General features: G+C 37.3%; 2 protein-coding genes across 7 annotated transcripts in view; one reads left to right on the top strand and one right to left on the bottom strand.

The window, feature by feature from the left end:
* LOC115940510 (ATP-binding cassette sub-family A member 10-like) overlaps nt 1–23,394 on the top strand; it is a 587,693-nt gene that overhangs the window by 21,261 nt on the left and 543,038 nt on the right. The window lies entirely within an intron of this gene.
* On the bottom strand, nt 1,087–17,073 carry LOC145717297 (ATP-binding cassette sub-family A member 10-like). Of its 6 annotated transcripts, XR_014140415.1 has the most exons (6): nt 16,568–17,069; nt 14,933–15,071; nt 13,373–13,524; nt 11,778–11,942; nt 11,349–11,452; nt 8,624–8,804 (listed from the first exon to the last, which is right to left on the bottom strand). XR_014140415.1 is itself a non-coding variant. In XM_081804640.1 (5 exons), the coding sequence occupies exons 2-5, from the start codon at nt 15,024–15,026 to the stop codon at nt 2,387–2,389; spliced, it is 531 nt and encodes a 176-aa protein (XP_081660766.1). In that variant the 5' UTR covers nt 15,027–15,071; nt 16,568–17,059; the 3' UTR covers nt 1,087–2,386. The 6 variants fall into 6 exon arrangements, 2 of the variants coding, with proteins under 2 accessions (XP_081660766.1, XP_081660767.1); XM_081804640.1 differs by lacking the exons at nt 8,624–8,804; nt 13,373–13,524 and adding an exon at nt 1,087–2,554 and having other exon boundaries at nt 16,568–17,059; XR_014140416.1 differs by lacking the exon at nt 8,624–8,804 and having other exon boundaries at nt 8,811–11,452; nt 14,933–15,032; nt 16,568–17,073.

Genomic DNA, 23,394 nt, shown 5'->3' with positions numbered 1-23,394 from the left:
GCTTTTCTGTTCAGAGAGTTGTTGCTATTTCTTTCTTCGATCTCCTGTTGAGTTTGTAGGTGTTCAGAATGGTTTGATCCCTATCCAGCTGAATTCCTGAGAGGAGACGAAATCCAGGTCTCCTACTCCTCCGCCATCTTGCTCCGCCCCCTCTATTTTACCAATTTTTATGATACTCTATAAAGCATTCTTGTTAGGCTGATCGGCCCATAAAAAGAAAGAAAAGAAGAGGTCATCCATTAACTTTATACTGTTTCCTACTTCATATTCTTGAGATGCAGAAGAACAAGTTTCCTAGAGCCAAATACTAGCAAGAGCTGCTTAATGAGCTATCTTAATGTCTGTGAGTTCAATTCAAACACTAAAAAACATCATGTTCAATAACTGTTAAAGTTGTTTCCTTCTCTCTCCACACCAACCAACACACATACACGCATGCCCCATCTTTATAAAAGAGAAAAACCAAAAGAAATACAAGTTATTTATTTTTTTTTTTAAAGATTTTATTTATTTATTTGAGAGAGAGAATGAGAGAGAGCACATGAGAAGGGGGAGGGTCAGAGGGAGAAGCAGACTCCCTGCCGAGCAGGGAGCCCGATGCGGGACTCGATCCAGGGACTCCAGGATCATGACCTGAGCCGAAGGCAGTCGCTTAACCAACTGAGCCACCCAGGTGCCCAAAATACAAGTTATTTTTAACTAAGATGTTTTTACCAAATATTTCTGGCCAGACCATTAAATAGTGAGATGTAAATGAGGAGATTCTATTAATTCTGAGACCGTTTCCTTTCCTCTGCCACCAGAAATGCTTCTTAAATTACAAGTAAACAATTATAAGATATTACCTTATAAGCAAGCAGAATTGCCTTAAATTCAACTGTAACCACACTATGATTTACCAGGCAAAACTCGCTCAAAATATAACACTGATATCAAATAGAGAAGAGAATCAAGTGCCAGAATGAAGAAAGTAACCATCATTATGTATGACTCTCCAGACGGACTGGGAAAAATAACACCGATCAGGTAATAATCCATGTGAAAAATCTGAGATTAAAAAGAATAAAATAACAGAATACGAACCTATAAGGCTAAAGGGTTTTTTTTTATTAAATGGTGCTGCCTAGAAAAATATAGTTCATATTTTAATAGCTTTTTCTTCAAAAATGCACAGTGAAGTTGTTAGTAGTAGTGTTGCTTTCTACAAATAAAATTATTGTCATGAAAGTGGGAAATGCTACCTGAGAAAGTAAAACAATTGAAGAACAGAAACTTAACTGACTAATTGATTACCACATAAGTTTTAAAGAAGGGAATATAGAGAAGTGGTCAAGGAGCCAAAAATAACATATTGTAGGAAGAGAAACTAAGAGCAGGCAGTGAAACTGGAGGACATATAAAGGAAATATAAAAATGCTAAGGATAAGATATTGTAGAAACACTCAAATATTAAATAAGTATGGAAAACTTGAAGAGATTCATTTTAAAGATAAGAAAGATAATAGTTCACATTCACATAGCATGTGTCAGGAACTGCTCTAGCATTATGTGTAGAGAATAATACAGTCAGCCCTCCCGTTTACCCCCATTGAGGTGATTTCTACTAACACATCCCCATTCTACGAAGAAGAAAGGAAGGCTACAGAAGTCAAGTCTGCCCAAGTTTACCCAGCTGGTACGTGGGCAGAGCTGAGACTGATTCATGCATTATTACTTATTCACTATTACTCATATCTCCACGTTTTACTGCCTCTTCAAAGGGGACATAAATCAGACAAACTGAGGGGTCAGATAATGGGCAATTATTTTTCTTCTTTAAATTTTCTAGGATTTTATAAATGATCTATCTGCTTTGCTTATTACTTTGATGATAATTCACAAGAGAATGCAGCAGAACTTCTTAAAATACAAGGTGATTGATCACTAAGTTTCATGAAGTTATCAAACTTTTCAAAATTTTGAAAATCTAATAAATAAAAAAATCATAAAATCATTGTGCTCTTTACCTGGGCCATGCCAGCAGTGAAGGCAAAGGGGCTAAAAAGACCTAAAGTCCATCCCAAAGATGAAGGAAGTTGTCTGTACAATACAGTGAATCCCAGACATCCCCAAAATACAGTGAAGAGAAACCCAACCAAACCAGTAAGCATAGGTTCCCTTATCAGCACACTCAGGAGGAAAGCCAATGCTATCTGAAGGAAGAAAGAAGAGTTCCAAATGGTATGTTTGTCCCTTTGAGAATCATTTTTAGCAATAATAATCAATTTCTCACATTGTCAAAAACTTTCTCAAAACATACAGAAAACAAGATATCAAATTAGTGACTATGCCATACCGATATCATAAAGAAACATCATTTACTCATATATCTGAGATGTGAAACAAATTAAGAGATACATTTTACCAACTCACCAAAGACAGGCCATATAAGACAAAGAGTGTGAATATCACCATGAAGCCAACAATTACTACAATTTGGATAGACGTTATGATCCGAGCCATAAAAATCGACAGGATAAATATGAAGCCAGCATACATTAATCCCCAGGAGAGCCTATGGTAGAAACAAAGTTTTACTTCAGAATGTCACACACAGGTAAATGTTTGGAGAGGCAATATGCACAACAGTTATGAGTACAAGTTCTGAAAGCAAACACAACAGAGTCAAATTTACTATAAAACTGTGGCTTTACACTTTCTAGCCATGAGGTCATAGGTAGGACTTTTCCTTTCTCACCCTCATCTATGAATTGGAATTAATTGTGGTAGTTACTTCATATGGTTGTTTTAAGATACTGTGTATGAACTCTTTAGCTGAGCTGTTATTATAATTACTTTACAATTGCTGAATTTAAAAATTCATATTACACATAATCTGATTCTTTCAGTCAAGTGACTAAATATGAAATGGAAATATAATAATCTCATCTTTAAACTCTCTTATACTAAATTCTTTTTGGTATAACATTTTTCTTAACGTTTAATTGAAAGCTCTCTGATATAAGGAAAGCTCATTTCATTTTTTATCCTTATATGGCTTTTGACATTAACCATTCAGGGTATTGTTTTTAGAAATTAGAATACTACAGTGCAGCTAGAAAGCACAAAACTAAAGGAAAGCAAAAGGTGTCCTGGGAGTTAACAGCTGTATAACAGGGATCCTGCGTCACAGTGGTCAAAGCATGGTTGTTTTTGAAAATTTGAGGGAATAGATGGAAAGATATGTTTAAACAGGAAAATGGCTCTCACTTTTAAAAACTGACCTTTCACGAACACACTAATAAATTGCCAAGTACCCTCTAAATTTACACAGGGCTTTCAGCTCAAGTGTGGAATTTTGTACAGATGATGCATTTGGAATCCTTTTATATCATTTTGTGCAGTACATAAATTGTTTTACTATCACATGTAAATAGCATTTTCATGTATACAAACAGTAAGCTTAAATGATTATAATTTTCCTAGTAAGGAGATTCCTCAAAAAATTACAAATAGAACTACTAAATGATCTAGCAATTCTACTTCTGGGTATTTTTTTTTTTTTTAAGATTGTATTTATTTCTTTGAGACAGAGGGAGCGAAAGTGGGGAGGAGCAGAGGGGGAGGGAGAAAGGATCTGAGGTGGACTCCACACTGAGCGGGAAGCCCAACGCAGGGCTTGATCTCACCACCACCGTGAGATCATGACCTGAGCGGAAACCAAGAGATGGATGCTTAACCGACCATGCCAACCAGGCACCCCTCTACTTCTGGGTATTTATCTGAAAGAAATTAAAACCCTAATTCAAAAAGATAAATGCCCCCCTATGTTTATTGCAGCATTATTTACAATAGCCAAGACATGGAAGCAACTTAAGCGTCCATCAATGGATGAAAAGATTAAAAAAAAGTGATAGATATTGATACACACACAATGGAATAGTAATTCAGCCACAAAAAAGAAGGAAATCTTGCTATTTGCAATAACAAGGATGGAACTTGAGGGCATTTGCTAAGTTAAAATAGACAAAGATTAATATCATATAATCTCACTTATACACAGAATCTGAAATAAACAAACAAACTCATAGATACAGAGAACAGTTTGGTCGTTGCCAGAGGCGGGGGTGGGGAGAAGGCGAAATGGGTGAAGGTGATTAAAAAGCACAAACAAGTTATAAAATAAAACATGGGAATGTAATGTGCAGCACAGTGACTGTAGTTAATAATATTGTATTATCTTTTTGAAAGTTGTTAAGAGAGCGGATCTTCAAAGTTCTCATCACAAGAAAAGAATTAAAAATCTGTGTGGATGATAGATGTTAGCTAGATTATTGTGATCATTTCACAATATATACAAATATTGAATCTTTATGTTTTTCACCTGAAACTAATATAATATTATATATCAATTATATCCCAATAAAAAAAGATCATGGTTTTCCTCTCTCATGCTCTCATTCAATTTGAAATTTTAAAAATCTTTTACAAAACTAAACACCTAACAATCTTATTCAATTAATTTTTTGAAGCTAGGGTAAATCTTTCATATATTAAAACATCTACTTCTATTAATTAATAATAATTTTTCAAAAGAGCTGGTCATAGATTGAAGTAAAGAAAGCATGAAGTATGAAGATTAGTTAAGGAGAAGAAAAGAAGAAAAATGGACTATTATGTTCAATGAATTAATAAGAATATTAGACGTATGTAAATTCCAATATATGTATGAAAACATAAACCAAGTCAAATACAATTATTTTCTATGCTTTTGTCATTTATACATTGCTGGTTGGAATATAAAATGGTCTATCTACTCTGGAAACCAGTTCAACAGTTTCTTATAAAACTAAACCACCATACAACCCAGAAATTATACCATTGGGCATTTACCTCAGAGAAATGAAAACTTATGTTAATAAGAATACCTGGACATCAATGTTCACAGTAGCTTTATTTGTAATATCCCAAACTGGAAACAACTCCAACCTCTTTCAAAGGTTGAACAACTAATCAAACAGAGATATTGCTACCATGGAACAGTTCTTAGCAATAAAAAGCAGCAAACTACTGATAAATACAAACTTGGATGAAGTGCCAGGAAATTGTACTTAGTGGGGGGGGGGGGGGAAGCCCCAAAGGTTATGTGATTCCATTTATACAGCATTCTTGAAATGTCAAAATTATAGAAATGGTGAAGAGATTGGTGGTTTGCAGGGGTTAGAAATGGGGGATAAGGAAGAGAGTTGATGGAATCTATAATGATGGAACAATGGAACTGTCCTGTATCTTAACTGTATCAACGTCCACAGTGAGATTGTGATACCATATGACAGTTCTGCAGATGTTATCATTGGGGGAAACTGGATAAAGTGTACATGCAATCTAGTTCTTTTTTTTTTTTTTTTTTTTACATGCAATCTAGTTCTTAAAACGGAGTATGTATCTACCCAAAATAAAAAATGTTTTATTAAAAAAATTGTAGTTACCTGAAAAGCTAAGACTAAATGATGTTTTAAAAGGAGAAAGAGTGGTCTGTACCATGTCAGTAACATTCAGTAAACTATAAACAACTGGGAGGATTGGGAGAGCACATGGGAAAAAAAGTACTTTAACTGCTTTCAGTTATATTGAAATAATAGTATTGTTAGACATATGTATATTTCTGGATAAAACAAGTGAGTAACAGGGCGCCTGAGTGGCTCAGTTGGTTAAGTGACTGCCTTCGGCTCAGGTCATGATCCTGGAGTCCCAGGATCAAGTCCCACATCGGGCTCCCTGCTCAGCAGGGGGTCTGCTTCTCCCTCTGCCCTCTTCCCTCTCGTGCTCTCTGTCTCTCATTCTCTCTCTCAAATAAATAAATAAATAAATAAAATCTTCAAAAAAAAAAAAAAACAAGTGAGTAACAGGGATGTTCTAATTCTCAGATTCTCTGTATCTCTCCTGGAGAACCAGAATTCTCAGTACATAGGAAAGGAAATATAGTTGTAATATGGGGGAGGCTACGTAAAACTCTATAGTTCTATATTTGAATTATAAATTATAAATATCAGTGTGAATTCATAAGGCATTGATCTTTAGTATGTGTATGTTATTCTGTATACAAAATGTAGAAAATATATCATGATTCTATCTCTGCTATTGAAAAAGGCTAGAAACAATGACCAATCCAATATCAAAAAATATTTCTAGTATACAATGCTCTTGAAATACTTTTTCTAACTAAAAGAAATCTGGCCACACAAAATAGCAAGGAATCTATTTTTTTCAAAACCCACTTAGAATCTTGTAAAAAAGAATCACAAACCAACCTTCAGCTCCCTTTGACCAAAGATGGGACAATCTGAGCTTCAGTAAGAATAATAATTACAATGGCTTGAAACATATTAGACATGTTTAGATCCATGAGTTTATAATGGTATTTTAAAAAATCAGTCATCTTTGAAGAACGTTAGGCAAACACTTAATTATCTAATAAGGAAAAAGTTAAGCAAAAAATTCTGTTTTCAATCATTTGTTTTATCTCTTTGTTTTCCTGTTCCACCCTCTTAAAAAAATAGTTTGCCCCAATAGGAGCTAATCATAATTCATGTATATTTAAACCAAATTCTCTTAACTGTTTCAGTTCTATGAAACAGAACTGTTTCTGTTCTGAACTGAAATTGCTAGAATTTCATATAACAGAAATATATAGTTGGAAAGTGATTATTATAAATAATTCCCATGATCTATTCACAATGTTTTATATAAGAAATCACTCTTGAGATCCTTTGAAAATTCTGCATTCTTTTGTTGTTGTTGAAAATTGAAAATTCTGCATTCTTGAGCCTTATTTGGGTTAAGTAGATTATAGCAAAATTTGTGTGCAATCAGGAAGAAAGTGGAAGAGGGTAAAATATACAAGAACTGTGGGGACTTTATAAGAAATATATCAGTTTTACCCCAGTTATTGGGGTATTTTCCTCAAAGTTAAATTGTCAAAGCCACACTTTTTTATGCGTATTATTTCATTTTAAAAATCTCTTTTCCTTGTATTTGAAGACACTCTCCCCAACAGCATGCAATATTAACTATTTTTTAAAAATCTCCAGCCAATGTAAACCCTGCTAACTTGGACAGTTCTCTATCAGGAAAACTTTCGAGCTGTGTTTTTTCTCAATTTGAGGTACTTAGCAAATTGGATCCAAATGTAATGTTTATCTCAAAAACACTGAAGACAATATGGTATGCATTTCTGTTGGCACATTTCACAAACAGCTTTTTCTACCAAGGGAAAAATATCACCTTGTCACTAATTTCATTTTATTCATCTTTTTGAGTTATGTAGCACAGTGTCTGAAAGAAAGGGATTTCTTAGGCAAAAATCTTAACTTTTCTGTGCCTTGGTTTTCTTGTGAAATAATAGCACTATAAACTGTGAGTGGTCCCTGGAATACAGTAAGTTCAGTGTTTGCTACTATTACTGTTATTATTGTATACTCTCTCAAAGTCTATGGGGAAAGGGACAATAGATAAATGGAGAGACAGATTCATTTTACTCTGTCTTGTGCCTTACAAGCAGCAACACCATCTGTGCTAAGCAGATTAAAGATACTGTCTCATCCAATCCTTAGTCTTACCCAAAGAACATCTTTATTGACTAACTGCATGAATTGGCTTTAACAACATTATGGCAAATTAGTTTAATGTTCAAATTTTTCAATCCCTTCTTCCCTGCTTCCCCTCCATGAAGGGACAGAATTATCCATATCACTGATCCTGGGCTTGGCTCTTTGACTTGCTTTGGCTTTATGGTGGGCAGAATATACTTTTTTGCCCCTTGACTTTGGATTTGTCCACATGACTTACTTTAACCGATGGGATTTTATCAAATGTGGCTTGAGAAGGAGCTTGAAATGTGTGGTGCAGCGGGACTTGCCCTCATGCACTTCTGTGACTGAAGGAGAAGAATGGGTCCAGGTATCCTGCTGACCGACGGGGGATTAAACCACACGGGGCAGGCTTAATGCAACCTATAACTTGGATCCAAGCCCAACCAAGCCCAGACTAGATCCGCCAGACTCCAGTCATGCCACAGACAAATGAGAAGGAATAAATGAGTGTTGTTTGAAGTTACTGGGTTTGGGGTGGTGTTTTATGCAGCATCTTTCTGGCAACAGCTAACAGATACAAGCACCATATTTCTATTCTTCAATTCAAGGAAACGTAAGCACAATGCTTACTTCATTTCTACCGCCAGCATCTTAAAATGTAATACGGGTAAGCTAATTAAATTGAATGCATGCAAAAAACAAACCCCTGAAAGCATCGAATTTCTTTTATAATCTAATGGGTTTCTTTGTTTATTAATGTGTGATACACAGGCAAGAAAGCAACTTAACTCATCAGAATGCTGACTCTCGGGAGACCCAACACTGCCATCAGTTTCTTTTTTTTTTTTTTTTTTAAAGATTTTTTATTTATTTATTTGACAGAGAGAGACACAGCGAGAGAGGGAATACAAGCAGGGGGAGTGGGAGAGGGAGAAGCAGGCTTCCCGCTGAGCAGGGAGCCCGATGCGGGGCCCGATCCCAGGACCTGGAATCATGACCTGAGCCGAAGGCAGACGCTTAACGACTGAGCCACCCAGGCGCCCCCACTGCCATCAGTTTCTTAAACTTTTTTCTTTCCCGTGTAACATTTAATGAAGGGAGATACACAACATGGGAGAAATAAACCATACAAATAAAAGTAAACCATGTATTTATGATTTCTCCGTTAGAAATGAAAGGCAGCATCCTCATATTGATTCCAATAACTGAAGTCACAGAATGATTTATTGTGACCTAAATTGGGATGTTAAACAAATTCATTATATTAACTATAGAAAAATATATTAGAAAACCATACACATTTTGTTTCATTTTCAGTACTTATATATTTCATCATTTAAAAATATGGTGAACTATTAACATCATTAGAACATTCTTTTTTGGGGGTGTTAATTCTACCTCTTTTTTTTTTATGTTATGTTAATCGCCATACATTGCATCATTAGTTTTTGATGTGGTGATCCATGATTCATTGTTTGCATATAATACCCAGTGCTCCATGCAGAACGTGCCCTCTTTGATACCCATCACCAGGCTAACCCATCCTCCTACCCCCCTCCCCTCTAAAACCCTGTTTGTTTCTCAGAGTCCATTGTCTCTCATGGTTCATCTCCCCCATTAGAACATTCTTGATGACTTCTGGTATTAGTAATGTTGACATTACTTATAAGAGTCATTTAAAAAATTACTAGATGTCTGTCATGCCCAATATACTGTGATGGGTGGTGGAGAGATAGCAGTGATCCACAGGAACACTCCTCACTCTCATGGAGCTTTACATCTCATGGTGGAGCAGAGAAGGAAGGCGAGACATCAAACAACCCACTGCACAATCAATAGTTTGATTATCATTGATGAACTGCATTAAAGGAGAAGTAGAGGGTGTTCTGAGAACAAAAATAGGGAAGGCTTCCCTAAAGAAATGACATTTATTTATACAGTGATCTTACCTAAACAAAGCTTGGGCAGGGAGGGAAGTTGAGGATGGAGAAGAAAAATCTGAGCAGAGGAAACAGCATTTGCAAAGGAAGGAAGGGGTACAGTGCATTGGAGGCACAGGAAGGAGGTCCTTGAAGCAAAACTGACAGGGGGAGAGGGAGGGAGGAAAGGAGGGAGAGAGAGCAGGCTAGAGAAATAAACTACTCCCACAGTTCAGGCAAAAGATGGTAATGGCCTGGACTAGTGCTGGTGGCAGAGTTGAGAAGCACGTGGATTTCAGTTTAGGATTAACAGGGCTGGATGAGAGATTGGAGGTAATGGGTAAGGCAGAGGAAATTTTCTCTGGTAATTCCTTAGTTTTTAATTAACTGATCACCTAGGTGGGTAGCCTTAGCATTCACTAAGATAGGAACATTTTTAAAAGACTCAGCCACATGAAGATGCAAAAACCACATGAAGATAAAAACACCCACATTCAGTTTTTTCTTAATTTTTTTTTTTAAGATTTTTATTTATTTGACAGAGAGAGACACAGCGAGAGAGGGAACACAAGCAGGGGGAGTGGGAGAGGGAGAAGCAGGCTTCCCGCGGAGCAGGGAGCCCGATGCGGGGCTCGATCCCAGGACTCTGGGATCATGACCTGAGCCGAAGGCAGACGCTTAACGACTGAGTCACCCAGGCGCCCCCCACCCACATTCAGTTTTGAACATACTAGTTTAAATCGTTTAGGAAGCATCAAAGTAGAGACATTCAGCAAATAGTCAGATACATGGAACTACGGCAGAGGTTAGCAAACTACAGTCCATGGACAAAATCTAGTCCACCACCTGCCTTTGTAAATAAAGTTTTTATTGGAATAAAGCCATACTCATTTCTTTATGTACTGTCTATGGTTTCTTTCATGTTACAACAGCTGAGTTGAATAGGTACCATAAAAAAGTTTGGCCCCCGGAGCCTACAATATTTATTACCTGGCCCCTTACAGAACAAGTTTGCTGGTCTACAAGTTGAAGTGGGGTTCTTAGAGTTATCAGCATGTAAATTGTAATTAAAGTTATGGAAATAAATAACATTGTTTAGAGAAAGTATATAGGATGGGGAAAGATGCCTAGGTTAGAAACTTGTGGAACTACAGATTTAAAGAAGCATGAGTGTGAAGCTGGATAAGGTGGCAAGAAGACTGAGAAGGAAAGGCTAGAAAAGTGCATGAAAATCAGGTGAAGGCTACATTACTTAGTTAAAAGGTCAAGTAAAATAAGGAATGAAAAATGTCAGTTGTTAATTGACATGGGAGTGGTTACCAACCTCAGAAAAAGCCATTTGGGTGGTGTGGATGGGGACAGAAATAGTTCTGAGTTGAATGCAGCCTAAGTGAAGGCAACCCTTTCAAGAAACTTAGCTGTGGAGGGAGCTAAAGTACTTGCCTGAGAAGGAAAGAAGGAAAGGTCCTGATAATATGTGAGGAAATCAATACTTTTCAATCCCAAAGAGAAGAATCTAGTTGAAAGGAGAAAATTGAAAAAGGAGGAGACAGAAGGGAAGATCCATTGTGCAACCTTACTAATAATGTTGGAAGGAACAGGATCCAGCCTGTGAATTGATGAAGGACATGAGATGAGGCAGAAAGAAAAGGATGGGTGTAGTAAGTAGTAGGTCTGTAATAGTTTAGCAGGGTTTGTGTTGGGAAGTGGGGATATTCCCATCAGTTTCTTCTTTCTCTGAGAATAAGAGGCAGAGCATAATCTCCTAAGAGTGCAGGGGCAAAGAGGAGGAAGAGGTAGAGACTGAAGATACAGAGAAAATACAGAAAGTATAAAATAGATTACTTAAGGCACTTACTTCTATAATTGCAGCATTAATTGCAGTTTGAAATGCCACAAACCCATTTTGCCAGTATCTTGTCATGAAACAAAAAATTTTATCATCAGAATCCCAACAGTGTTCTTTAAGGAAGGAGAAAAACGTGCCCGTCATTATACAGTGGAATCAATCAATGGAATTAAAACCTTAACTTTGACTCTAAAGTGGAAATATCTACATGCCTGTTCAGAGCCCAGGATTATACAATCTAGAGCATTTTTAAAGCATTCTGCAAAACTGGAAGAAAGAAGCCTATTATTGAATGTTGGCCAAAAGACTGATCACTAAATTGAGGAATAAAAAGTATATTACTTCGTTTCTTGACTTTATTAATGTTTCTATCAGTCATTCCCAACTGGGGATTTGATAAAGTAGCAAAAAAGATTGAATCAATTCTTATATAGTTACCTGCGTGTTCAGAGTTTTCTTCCATATTTGGGATTTCATATCCCCAAATAAACTTCAGCTGATATGAAAAAGTATCATTAAACACAATTCCCACCATTTCATGCTGGTTTTCTGAAAGTACCATATCCATCATTTCTTTATCAGCAATCCTCATGATTGTTCTTCCTGTCATGTATGAAAAAAATCAATAATCATATCAACTCATCACTAGAGAACATAAAATCAAGTTGCAATTATTTAGGTTTATTGGTGTCACACACTATCCCTAAGTAGGTGTCTCTAAATTAGGTACTGAAAGTCTATTCTATTGTCTTAGGCTCAATGTAAATATGTGAAAAGATATAAATGACATGTCTTTTAAAAACCATTTGCAGGGGCGCCTGGGTGGCTCAGTCAGTTGAGCGTACGACTCTTGGTTTCAGCTCAGGTCATGATCTCAGGGTCGTGAGATCGAGCCCCACATCGGGCCCTGTGCTCCGTGGGAAGACTGCTTGAGATTCTGTCTCTCCCTCTCCCTCTGCCCGTCCCCCGCTCTAAAATCAATCTTTTAAAAAAACCCATTTGCAGCATTTTTTTAGTGTGATCGCATTTTAGTAAAGAAACTGAATCTGTGTGCCTATATACATATATGAAAATATATGTCTATATATGTGACCAGGTGTACATATTATCCTAAAAAGATACAGACAAATTTAAATGGGAGGTATGGTAGGGAGGAAGGTGTGGCTAGGATAAAAGCAAAAGCTCTCTCTTTTCTTTTTTCTTCAGTTTTTATTGCTTAGCTTTTTTTAGGGTGGCTATTACCTTGGTGATTAAAGTAATTAAAAAATTAAAAAGAAAAAATATTTAAAATAATCAATGGAAATACTTAAGAATTTGGTGGGGTTTTTTTTCCTGCCAAGAGTACTAATTTCTATCACATGGAAATACTATGCCAGTAGAAATAAATTGCATGCAAATAATCAGAGTACAAAAATCACAAGTGAAGTTACAGTCCACCTACAGGTTCTTTGGAGTCAAGAACACTCCTTAGAATTGAGCTCAAAAAATTCATAATGGATGAGTTCAAAATCTGCAGAAGTAATCCACCCAATAAATGGTTAATTGATCCATTACTAATGGAAACTTCGGAAACCTCTGAAGTCCAGTATATGACCTCCTTTTTAAAGACTTTTTAATAATTTCATGTATTATGTTCTAAGATTTTTATTAATTTTAACACAGTATTTAAATCTTACTCAGGACAATGTCTACATGGAGAAGGAAAAGGTATTTATTTTCATAGTGTAGCCATATCTTTCAAAAATATTCATCCTTCCAAACATGGAATAAGGCTGTGACATTTTTATGAGGACAATGCTAACTTCACTGATTTTTCTCTAGCAGTATACAAAGACTGTCAAAGGCGAAACATGAATATTTGGGCTGAACTAGCATCACATATGAGATATTCCTGCCAAAAATGTTCAACCTGAAGTTAATCCTGTCTTTCAATCTAATTTTCTGTTTAAAGAAATGTAAGAAGGCAAAGGAATGAGTTAAATGACAGCATGAAGAAGGAATGAGATAAATACAAAACATGAATATTGGGGCACCTGGGTGGCTCAGTCGTTAGGGGTCTGCCTTCAGCTCAGGTCATGATCCTGGGGTCCTGGCATCAAGCCCCGCATCGGGCTCCCTGCTCCGCGGGAAGCCTGCTTCTCCCTCTCCCACTCCCCCTGCTTGCGTTCCCTCTCTGGCTTTCTCTCTGTCAAATAAATAAAATCTTTTAAAAAAAAATGAATATTCAACAAGATATGATGAGATGGTCTCATTGTTTCCAGGCTTATCAAAACCAACTTTGAAAGTATTTTTCAGGGCACCTCGGTGGTGCAGCTTGTAAAGCGTCCCGACTCTTGGTTTTGGCTCAGGTTGTGATCTCAGGGTTGTGAGATCAAGCCCTGTGTGGGCTCTGCGCTCCGGACAGTCTGCTGGAGATTCCCTCTCCCTCTCCCTTTGTCCCTCCCACTTGTGCTCACTCTCATTCTCTCTCTCAAATAAATAATCTTTCTTTAAAAAGAAATTTTCAGGAAGTTTAGGAAATTGAACTTGAAATGAGATGATTATATGCATTTTTCTAATTTTGTGAAGTATATTAGTGGTTATATAGTGTTTAATTTTTGTAGATTCTAGTTCAAGTATGACAGTCAAGTGTCATATATCTTGAAAGAGGAGAGACAGAGAGATGAAGCAAAGATGGCAAGAAGTTAACACTTGTCAAATTTGGGTTGTGGGTGAATAGGATAGGATGTGGCGTTATTGGACCAGTATTTCTACATTTTGAGATTTAAAACATTTTTGATAAGTTCTTTTAAAATTCTAGTGGGTGATGATTATAAATGTACCCTCCATCAACATAACAGCTAAAATATTCAAACTGAATTGCTTCAAGAGCTATTGCAGAGAATGAAAAGAGTATGTGAACTCTGCTAGCTCCCATGGAAATGTTATTCGCTATTTTTAAACAGAATACAGCCTCGAAGTGGCCAAGACAGCCCCAGACATATTTCAAGGAAATATAGCAAATCTCTTGGACCTAATGTCCATGTCCTTATGCTAGGAACTCAACAGAATGCAAAGATACTGACAATCAGAAGTCTAGCTCCCTAAAGCCACTCTATGTTTACAAAAAAGCATAGTCTTGAAAAGAGATCCTCAAAAAATTTCCCTAATTTTTCGTCATAGAATTTTATTCCTCAGCCCTCCCAATTAATAGAATCTTAATCAAAATGTCCCCAGTAGAGTGCAATCATTTACTCATTTAAAATCTATTTTTTTTCCTAACACTGAAGTTGGCTTAAAGTAAATCAGAATGACTCCACAAGATCCAAATGGAGTAGTTATTTGGAGAATGGCTAGTTCTATTTAATAAAATATTACTTCGTTTTTCAGGAGCTGCCATATGAGTTCTTTAGTTAATTTCATCAATTTGCCAGAAATATTATCCTTTTCTGTAATATGTCTTATTCTGCAATATTTGTAAAATATTGTATTTAGAACTCCAAATCAACTAACCTATGGAATTTGTGAATATAAAAAAGCAATAAAAATAGCATAATACTAAATGATGGATTTTCATTTACTAAATATGGAAAAATAGATATTGTGAACCATACCAATAAGCTCTTTTTTCATTCTCCATTGTTTAAGAAAATTCTTGTATAAAATGGCCTGAGTTTGTTGATACACGCTTATCTCTTTTTTAATCATTTTCTCCTGTTCGTGGAGAGAGAGGGTAAAGTAAATATTGTACAGCTAGAAGAAAAAAAAGACCAAAAAAGTCCAGTTACAAAAAAGCTTCTGAACACTTTGAAAACATAGCTTCAGATGCACTAACATGATGCCTTATTTGACATTACAGAAACACATTCAGTAGGGGTTCTTGTGAGAGTATAAAGTATTAATGAATGTAAACTATCCTGTCTGCGAGTATTTCTCTCCAGGCCCTCACGGCTATGGATGATGAGGGTGGTAGTGTAAGGAGGTCTTTCCTCTCTTGTCTCAAAAGTAACTTTTTTCTGCCAAATCTTGACATTACAACAATCTAAAATAAATCAGGGAATAAGATGTTAGCAATGTTTGAAATTCAAAAAACACTTTGCCCTTTATGTATTTTAAGTAAAGAAGTATAACAGGGGCACCTGGGTAGCTCAGTCAGGTAAGCATCTGCCTTTGGCTCAGGTCATTATCTTGGGGTCCTGGAATCGAGTACAACATCGGGCTTCTTGCTCAGAGGGGGTCTGCTTGTCCCTCTCCCTCTGCCCACCCATGCCTGCCCCCCCTTCCCAGCTTCTTTCTCCCTCAAATAAATAAATAAAGTCCTTAAAAAAAAAAAGAAAGTATAACAGGAATGAAACCATATCCAGTTTTTTTTGTCAGAGAATTGCCCATGAGCAGTCTATACTTTGAATGGCACATTTTTGCATGCTTATTTAATATGTAGGTAACCACTTGAGTAAAGCAAAGTTGAATAACATCATAGTCATTCTTAGAATCCCAAAGAGCTAATTTCTTCTCTTACATCCATGGGTTCCCCTTTTTTGAACTAAGAATGTAAGACAGATATAGATGAAAACCAAACATGTTAGTGGATATGACTGAGGTAATTGATTTGCAGATCGCCATGATGTGTAACAAGGATCCTTCTGTTTTCAGTTTGAAATTCCAGAGATGATTTGGTATCACAACTCTGGTTACTCAAATTCATTTGAATAAATGTTGATGTCATATACAAATTACAATGTTCAGAGAACTTGCTCTACTTTCTTTTTTTGACAAAAGAAAAGGTAAAGTGACCAAATATCAAAATAATCTCTAAATTCTAACTTGAGAAAGTTTCTAAGTCAAAACATTCATCTTCACCTTATGGCTATACAGGTATGTTTGAATAGCTCAGTAAGCTACCCACAAAGACATTTTAAAAGAAAAAAGAAGCCACAGGAAAAAGTAACATGTCCTAGTGCCTACACATTCCCAAGAACTAAAACCTTGCAAATTCTCAAAAGGCCACCCAGAGATGTATAAAGCTGACCAAAAGAAACTAATTATATTTGTACACACTTCTGAGTCTCTCTTACATTTTACTACCACACTAAAATACTATATAACTGATTTTAAAAGATTAAATCACTCATTAGGTCTACAATATAAAACATACAATAATTTAGAAATATCAGATCAATATAATAATTTTAACAATATCAATCAATGTGTTTGGCATTGGCTACATGCATACTTTATGCCTTACTCACCTTACGCAAAGTGGAAGGTAAACACAAATTTGACTCTCAGGAAAATGAGTGAGGAACTTAGAAGCACCTCTGATTCACTGTTCTCTTTTTTTTCTAGAACAGCTAAGATTCTTTCAAGGGCTCTTCTGCAAATGCCTGTCTCTCTTAAAACTGTTTTTATTCAGTTTGGCATCTGAAAACAGGACATGGTCTGTGTGTAAAAAGCCTGCCAAATGTTCTTTGTTAAGTTGGTGTTTGGTTTTTTTTTCCCCATGTCTTTCTTGTCCAATTACTCTGCAGGGACCGTGTAGTTGTGGACGGTTGGCTAAGCATGGCACGTGGTACTTATTGTTCTGTCTTTCTGGCATTCATAAAAAGTGATCAGATTCTAAAAGGATGAAAAAACCCCACGGTGTTGGGTAAGTCTTTATTAGCTTTTAATGATTAAAAATTAGACAGCTGTGAATTGTGTAAGACTGTTGAATCACAGACCTGTACCTCTGAAACAAATAATACATTATATGTTAAAAAAAAAAAAAGAAGATAGTAGGAAGGGAAAAATGAAGGGGGGGAATCGAAGGGGGAGACGAATCATGAGAGACGATGGACTCTGAGAAACAAATGAGCGTTCTAGAGGGGAGAGGGGTGGGAGGATGGGTTAGCCTGGTGATGGGTATTGAGGAGGGCACGTTCTGCATGGAGCACTGGGTGTTATACGCAAACAATGAATCATGGAACACTACATCAAAAACTAATGATGTAATGTATGGTGATTAACATAACATAATAAAAAAAAATTAGACAGCCAAGTAAAAAAAAGGACAGATTAAAAATAAAGGGAGTTGAGCAGAGAGGGAAAATGAGGCTCAATCATCTCAGAAATCACAGTAATTCACATGAGAAGCCTTTACCTAAAACTTAACTGCACTTCCATTAGGTGGCTCCTGTGCTGACGGAATCCTGTGTGTACAAAGTATGAATTTCCTCGTTTACTCCTGAAAGCAAACCTATGTAGTCAGTACCACAGTCACAACCGTGTTACAGATTCGAAAAGTGAGGCTTACAGGCGCAAGTTACCTGCAGATGTTCAATAAAGGACCCACATGTGAGTCCAGAACAGTGTTTGGACCCCAAGCCCCTCGCTCTCAACAACCGCTATGAAAATTATGCTAATCAAAACAGTATCTAATTCCCATTTTCATAGTTTAATAGTTTAGACAAGATGGTGGAACTTTAATGATTGTGTTACTTCTTTTCTTCAGCTGCAAATAAATGGGACATTCTCAGAACTGTAAATAATCCCTGCTTATCAATCCTGAAAATCTCATTCCATGATTTTTTACTGTCATCAATACATTTCCTAGATGTATACATGAGCTAATAACCATTCACGAAAGAGAACAGACAAACCAGTGAAGCAAGCACCTGAGATGATTTCAATGATTATCATTTTCATTAAGAAAATGGATATGAGGGCGCCTGGGTGGCTCAGTCGGTTAAGCGACTGCCTTCGGCTCAGGTCATGATCCTGGAGTCCCGGGATCGAGTCCTGCATCGGGCTCCCTGCTCAGCAGGGAGTCTGCTTCTCCCTCTGACCCTCCTCCCTCTCGTGCTCTCTGTCTCTCATTCTCTCTTTCGCAAATAAATAAATAAAACCTTAAAAAAAAAAAAAGAAAATGGATATGAACATAGTCTTTGACTCTAATTGTATCCCTCCTTTGTTGTTGGTCACATTTCTCCTCGTTTTGCCAGTCACTACTAGAAGTAAAAGTCCACAAACCAAACACCACCAAATATTTAACCTGGTTCCAATCCCAGGCATTAATGATGAGACTTATATGGGTGGGAAGAAACAACAAAAATCATATTATAATACACACACACACTTTCTTAGCAACTAAATTTAAAAACTAATTTATTTCTGTCATTTTAGGGGTTTTAATCTCCAATAGGGTGCAGGAAGTGCTGTCACTCATTGGCTTGGACAGGTGACACAGAATCCTCTGTTGCACATGCATTATGGGGGCTGGACTTTTTCTGTTCCAAGCCTCCGCACATTGATACCTGGGTATTACTGCTTCTGGGTCCCAATGCTGAACTCCACCAGACCTGGATTTCTTGGGGCCCATGTCACATCGAGCCAGCCCTCCTCAGCACACTTTACAGATCTTTTAATCTACTCCTTTGTCCTCCTACTCTCCCTGGGTCCTCAGCCCTACTTCTGCACTTCTGTTTCCGTGCATAAATTTACCATTTTACTGAAATCGCAGAGACCACGGGGTGGAGGCTTCCCTCCCCTCTCTCTACTTCGTGTGAACTTCCCAGAGGAAAGTCTTTGCTAAGCTCAATCCCACTGCCCCATCTCTCAACCCAGTCTTATCACCTACTCTAAAATCTGGCTCCCTCTTTGTTTTATGACTTCTGATATATCTTCTCTCCTCCCTCCTTTTTTGAGACATGCCTAATAATTAAATATGGGGAAATATTTTCCACTGGCTGCTGTCACCTTTCTTAAGCTACTCAATCATATAAACTTCATCTACTAGCTCATCTCACATTCACCGCACAAATCCCCACAGTATTAGTTTCTCGGGGGCGCTGTAACAAGGTACCACAAATTGGGTGCGTTAAAACCACAGAAATTTATTCTCTCACAGTTCCAGAGGCTGGAAGTCTGAAATCAAGGTGTCATCCTCAGGGCCATGCTCTCTCCTGCTCCCGATGCTTGCCAATCATCCTCGGCATGCCTTGTCTTTGCTCTGCCTCCATCATCACGTGGTGGTGCCCTCTGGGTCTGTTTTGTCTCCTCTTCTTATACAAGGAGACCAGTCATATTGGATTAAGGGCCCACTGTACTCCAGTATGAGATTATATCTATTAAAGACCCTATTTCCCAAATAAAATCATATTCACAGGTACCAGGGGTTGGGACTTCAACGTATCTTTCTGAGGCATACAATTTAACCCATAACAAACACATAGGCCGTACGTAGTCAACACCTCAATTTTTACATCTGATGGCCATCCAACAGTTTTCCTTACCCTTGTACCCATGCCAATGAAACTAAGCTCTCAAAGCTTGCCAATGGCTTCCGACATCTTGACATCAACATCTTCAGTAGCATTCTCTCACTTTTTTTAACCTTTCTGCAGCATTTGACAGTGTTGAGACCCACTGCTAGGAATTCTGTATTACAATTCACTCTTTTCTTCCCTCACTTCTCTTTTTCTAAAATCCTCAGTTTATTTATGTCCCTTGGCACTTTTTACTTCAAGTTTTGACCTTTCCTTTAATAAAGAGATCCACCCTTTCAGCTTTATCCTAGATCTAGGTTTCTAGCCATGACCTCCCTATACTGGATCTATCTATTCCATTTCAACATGTCAAAACTTGTTGATAATTTATCTTCCTAATACACTTGGCTCACTCTGTCTTTTCTTTTCTCCTACTATATAGCCGGTTCAGAATTGCAACACTTGTTGAATGGATAAAGAAGAGGTGGTACATATACACAACGGAATATTACTCAGCCATCAGAAAGAATGGAATCTTGCCATCTACAAGGACATGGATGGAACTAGAGGCTTAATTTATGCTGAGCAATATAAGTCAGTCAGAGAAAGACAAATACCATATGACTTCACTCATATGTGGAATTTATGAAACAAAACAGATGAACATCGGGGAAGGGAACAAAAAATAAAATAAGATGAAAACAGAGATGGAGGTAAACCATAAGAGACTCTTAACTCTAGGAAACAAACTGAGGGTTGCTGGAGGGGGTGGGGTGGGGGGAAGGGGTCACACTGGATGAAGGGCATTAAAGAGGGCACAGGATGGAATGAGCACTGGGTGTTATAGGCGACTGATGAGTCACTAAATTCTATCCCTGAAACTAATAATACACTATATGTTAACTATATTGAATTTAAATAAAAAATTTAAAAATAAAAGAATTTTAACATTTATTGTCATCTCTCTCTCAAAATATTTTTGCATTTATAGTTTAATTTTAAGAGAATTCATTTCTTCATAATGTTGAATATCCCCTCCCCCACAACATGATGAAACTCTGCTTATTTGGGTCACTTCTACAACCTTCAATAAACTATGTATGTTTTACTTTAATAGTCTTCCATGTCTTTTGCCATAGCAAAGAATTTCCATTACTAACTTAATAGGATCTATTTTTAAATATATTTTCTACTTAATTTTTGTTTGTATACAGAAGCATTATTAACTTTGTATATTAATTTGAACTTTGCTGAACCCTTATTTATTCTAATAGGAAACTTTTAAAATTTTCTAAACAATAAATTCATCTGCAAAAAATGAGTTTGCGGTATGTTTTCTAACAATTCTAACAATTCTCTGAAGTTGAATTCCTGGCATAAAACCCACTTGTTCCTAATGTAGTCTCATCCTCTGACTGTTCTTTTTTATAGCATCCTGCTTCTTTTTATGGTACTGCATTAAATCTCTTGTAGTTCATATTTCCTTATACAGTCTCCCTATCTCCAAATTGCCTTTTGTCCTGTTTATTTGGTCATTAATTTTAAAAGCATATAGCTAAGCTACACTCAGATTCCCGACCTCCAGACACTGTGAGTTGATGAATGTTATATTTAAGATGCTAAGTTTTGGGGTGATTTGTTATACAGCAATAGATAACTAACACACCCATCTATTTCTCTGTATCTCCTAATATACTAGAAGCCCTTTAAAGTCAGGACAGTATTGTTTACCTTGTATCTGCAGCTCCTAACCTAGTGTTTGGGCTACTGCAAGAATTTAAAAACAAAAGACGTTGAACTGAATCACTGACTACTATGTGTGTGACCGAAGCCAGTCCAGTCTGGGGGGTGGCTTGCTATGCACTCCCAGGCTCCCTTTCCCAACACACACACACTCACACATCTTAGAATATAAAACTCCTGTGCCACAAAAAGTCAGTCTTCTAATTATGCACTCTTCACGGATTTATCTTTTCTAATCTAAATGACTCAATAGCTTTATTTTATTTTTTTAAAGATTTTATTTATTTGACAGAGAGAGACACAGCGAGAGGGGGAACATAAGCAGGGGGAGTGGGAGAGGGAGAAGCAGGCTTCCCGCAGAGCAGGGAGCCCGATGTGGGGCTCGATCCCAGGACCCTGGGATCATGACCTGAGCCGAAGGCAGACGCTTAACGACTGAGCCACCCAGGTGCCCCAATGACTCAATAGCTTTAAAGTGAAAATCAGGGAGGGTTAGTTTTCAGAAGACCCTCAGGGAAAGGCGCTAAACCCTCCAAAGTCTGTTCCTGAACTGTCTCCTTCCTTAGACCATTCACAACTTTTGTCCAGACCCCTCAGGCTTCACTGCATTCAGGATTTCTCAAAGCAGGCAATTCAGATGCCCACTTAAGTTTGAAAATCACTGTTCAGCTAATGCAAATTCCCATTTCTCTATGCTTTTCACAACGGACCACTTTTGACTGATTATCCTTAACTGACCTTGCGGGAAGACAAGACAAATAAAATTTCAGTCACTACCGGCCACCTTTGGCAACACACACTCTCATATGTGTTTGGAGGTGTGCGCACACCCAGAGAGATCTACCTATTACATATGTTGCTTTTAATGAGTGAATTCAATGTAAGTGCCACAGGACAGAAGCCAGATCCCACGAGAGGCTTAGTGGTACTCTCTCTAAAAGGAAGACATCAAGAATATAAGCTCTGAAGTCAAACTGCAGCTGTGCTACCTAGGGACTCAGTGTCACTGGGTAAATCACAACTTCTCTGGCCTCATTTTCCAGCTATAAAGTGGAGGGTGAAGATAAAGATCCTTATTTTTTAGGCTTGTTGTAAGGATTAAATACAATATTCAACACTGGTGAATACATGCTCCAACGTTAGCAAGTGTCAAGATCACCTGGAGAGTTTGCTATAATTACACAGGTGGCTGGACCCCACTCCTCGAGTTTCTGATTCGGTAGCTCTGGGGTGACCTGAGAATTTACGCTTGTAACAGTCCCCAGCAGATTCTGATATGGCTGGTCAGAGAACCACTGGTCTGTCTACAAAAGTGCACAGAACAATGGAATGATGCCCTGCACAGAGTAAGCCCTCAATAAATGTTAGCAATTACTATTTCTAAAGCTTAGTTCTTAACATATCAAGTCTCTTCTAACAGCGGGAATTGACTTACCTTTAAAATACTCCAATGGCACTTTTTTTTTTTACTCATCTTGATACTTTTGCCCACCTGAGAATCATCATTGAAATTCTTAAGTAATTCTTTACATGGGAAAAAAACCTGAATTTTCTCAAATATGTATCACTGGTTTTACTATTTGAAACAAAGAAAGAATTAAAAATCAGATTACAGATTGTAGTTATCTTTATTAACCTTGTTACCCCAAAACACCTTTTCTGGCAGTTTCTTTTTACCACCTCTGCCCATCTCCCTCCCAATTATCCCAGTTATCAATAAAGTTGACTTCCCAGATAAGAGGTAACATAGTATTCCCTGTCCACCTTTTGGAGAGTACCTGAAAAGTTTTGGATTTTGTGGCTCCTTAAAATGAGCAGAAGGAGGGATTTAAAAATCTACCCTGAATGTCTCTCTACCACACACTTCCTGTCCTTTCAAACCTCTTGGCTGTTCTGCCTTCTTCCATTTGTTGAATGGCTAGGACTGTCTTCTGGCTCATCCCTCATTTCTTGTTCTTTGTTCAAACATCGTGAACCCCGCTGTCTCACTACTTCCCAAATGAACTAGCACAAGGATGACCATTTGACTCAGTAGAGTTCAGCCTCAGGCTTCCCAGACTATCTTGCTGGCTCCAACTTGGGCTCTTCTT

The sequence above is a fragment of the Leptonychotes weddellii genome, chromosome 15 (genome assembly GCF_054177405.1).
Source record: "Leptonychotes weddellii isolate Sample4059 chromosome 15, ASM5417740v2, whole genome shotgun sequence".
Taxonomy (NCBI): domain Eukaryota; kingdom Metazoa; phylum Chordata; class Mammalia; order Carnivora; family Phocidae; genus Leptonychotes; species Leptonychotes weddellii.
Note: the sequence above shows the minus strand (reverse complement) of the source record. Positions and strands in the feature narration are given on the sequence as shown.

Bases quoted from the DNA above. Each gene is read 5' to 3' on its own strand.
- LOC145717297 (XM_081804640.1), bottom strand. From the start codon at position 15,026: ATGATTAAAAAAGAGATAAGCGTGTATCAACAAACTCAGGCCATTTTA. The intron at 11,943-14,932 runs GTATGGTTCACA...CATACATGACAG, and splicing joins AATGAAAAAAGAGCTTATTG to GAAGAACAATCATGAGGATT. The intron at 11,453-11,777 runs GTAACTATATAA...CCTTCCTTAAAG, and splicing joins AGAAAACTCTGAACACGCAG to AACACTGTTGGGATTCTGAT.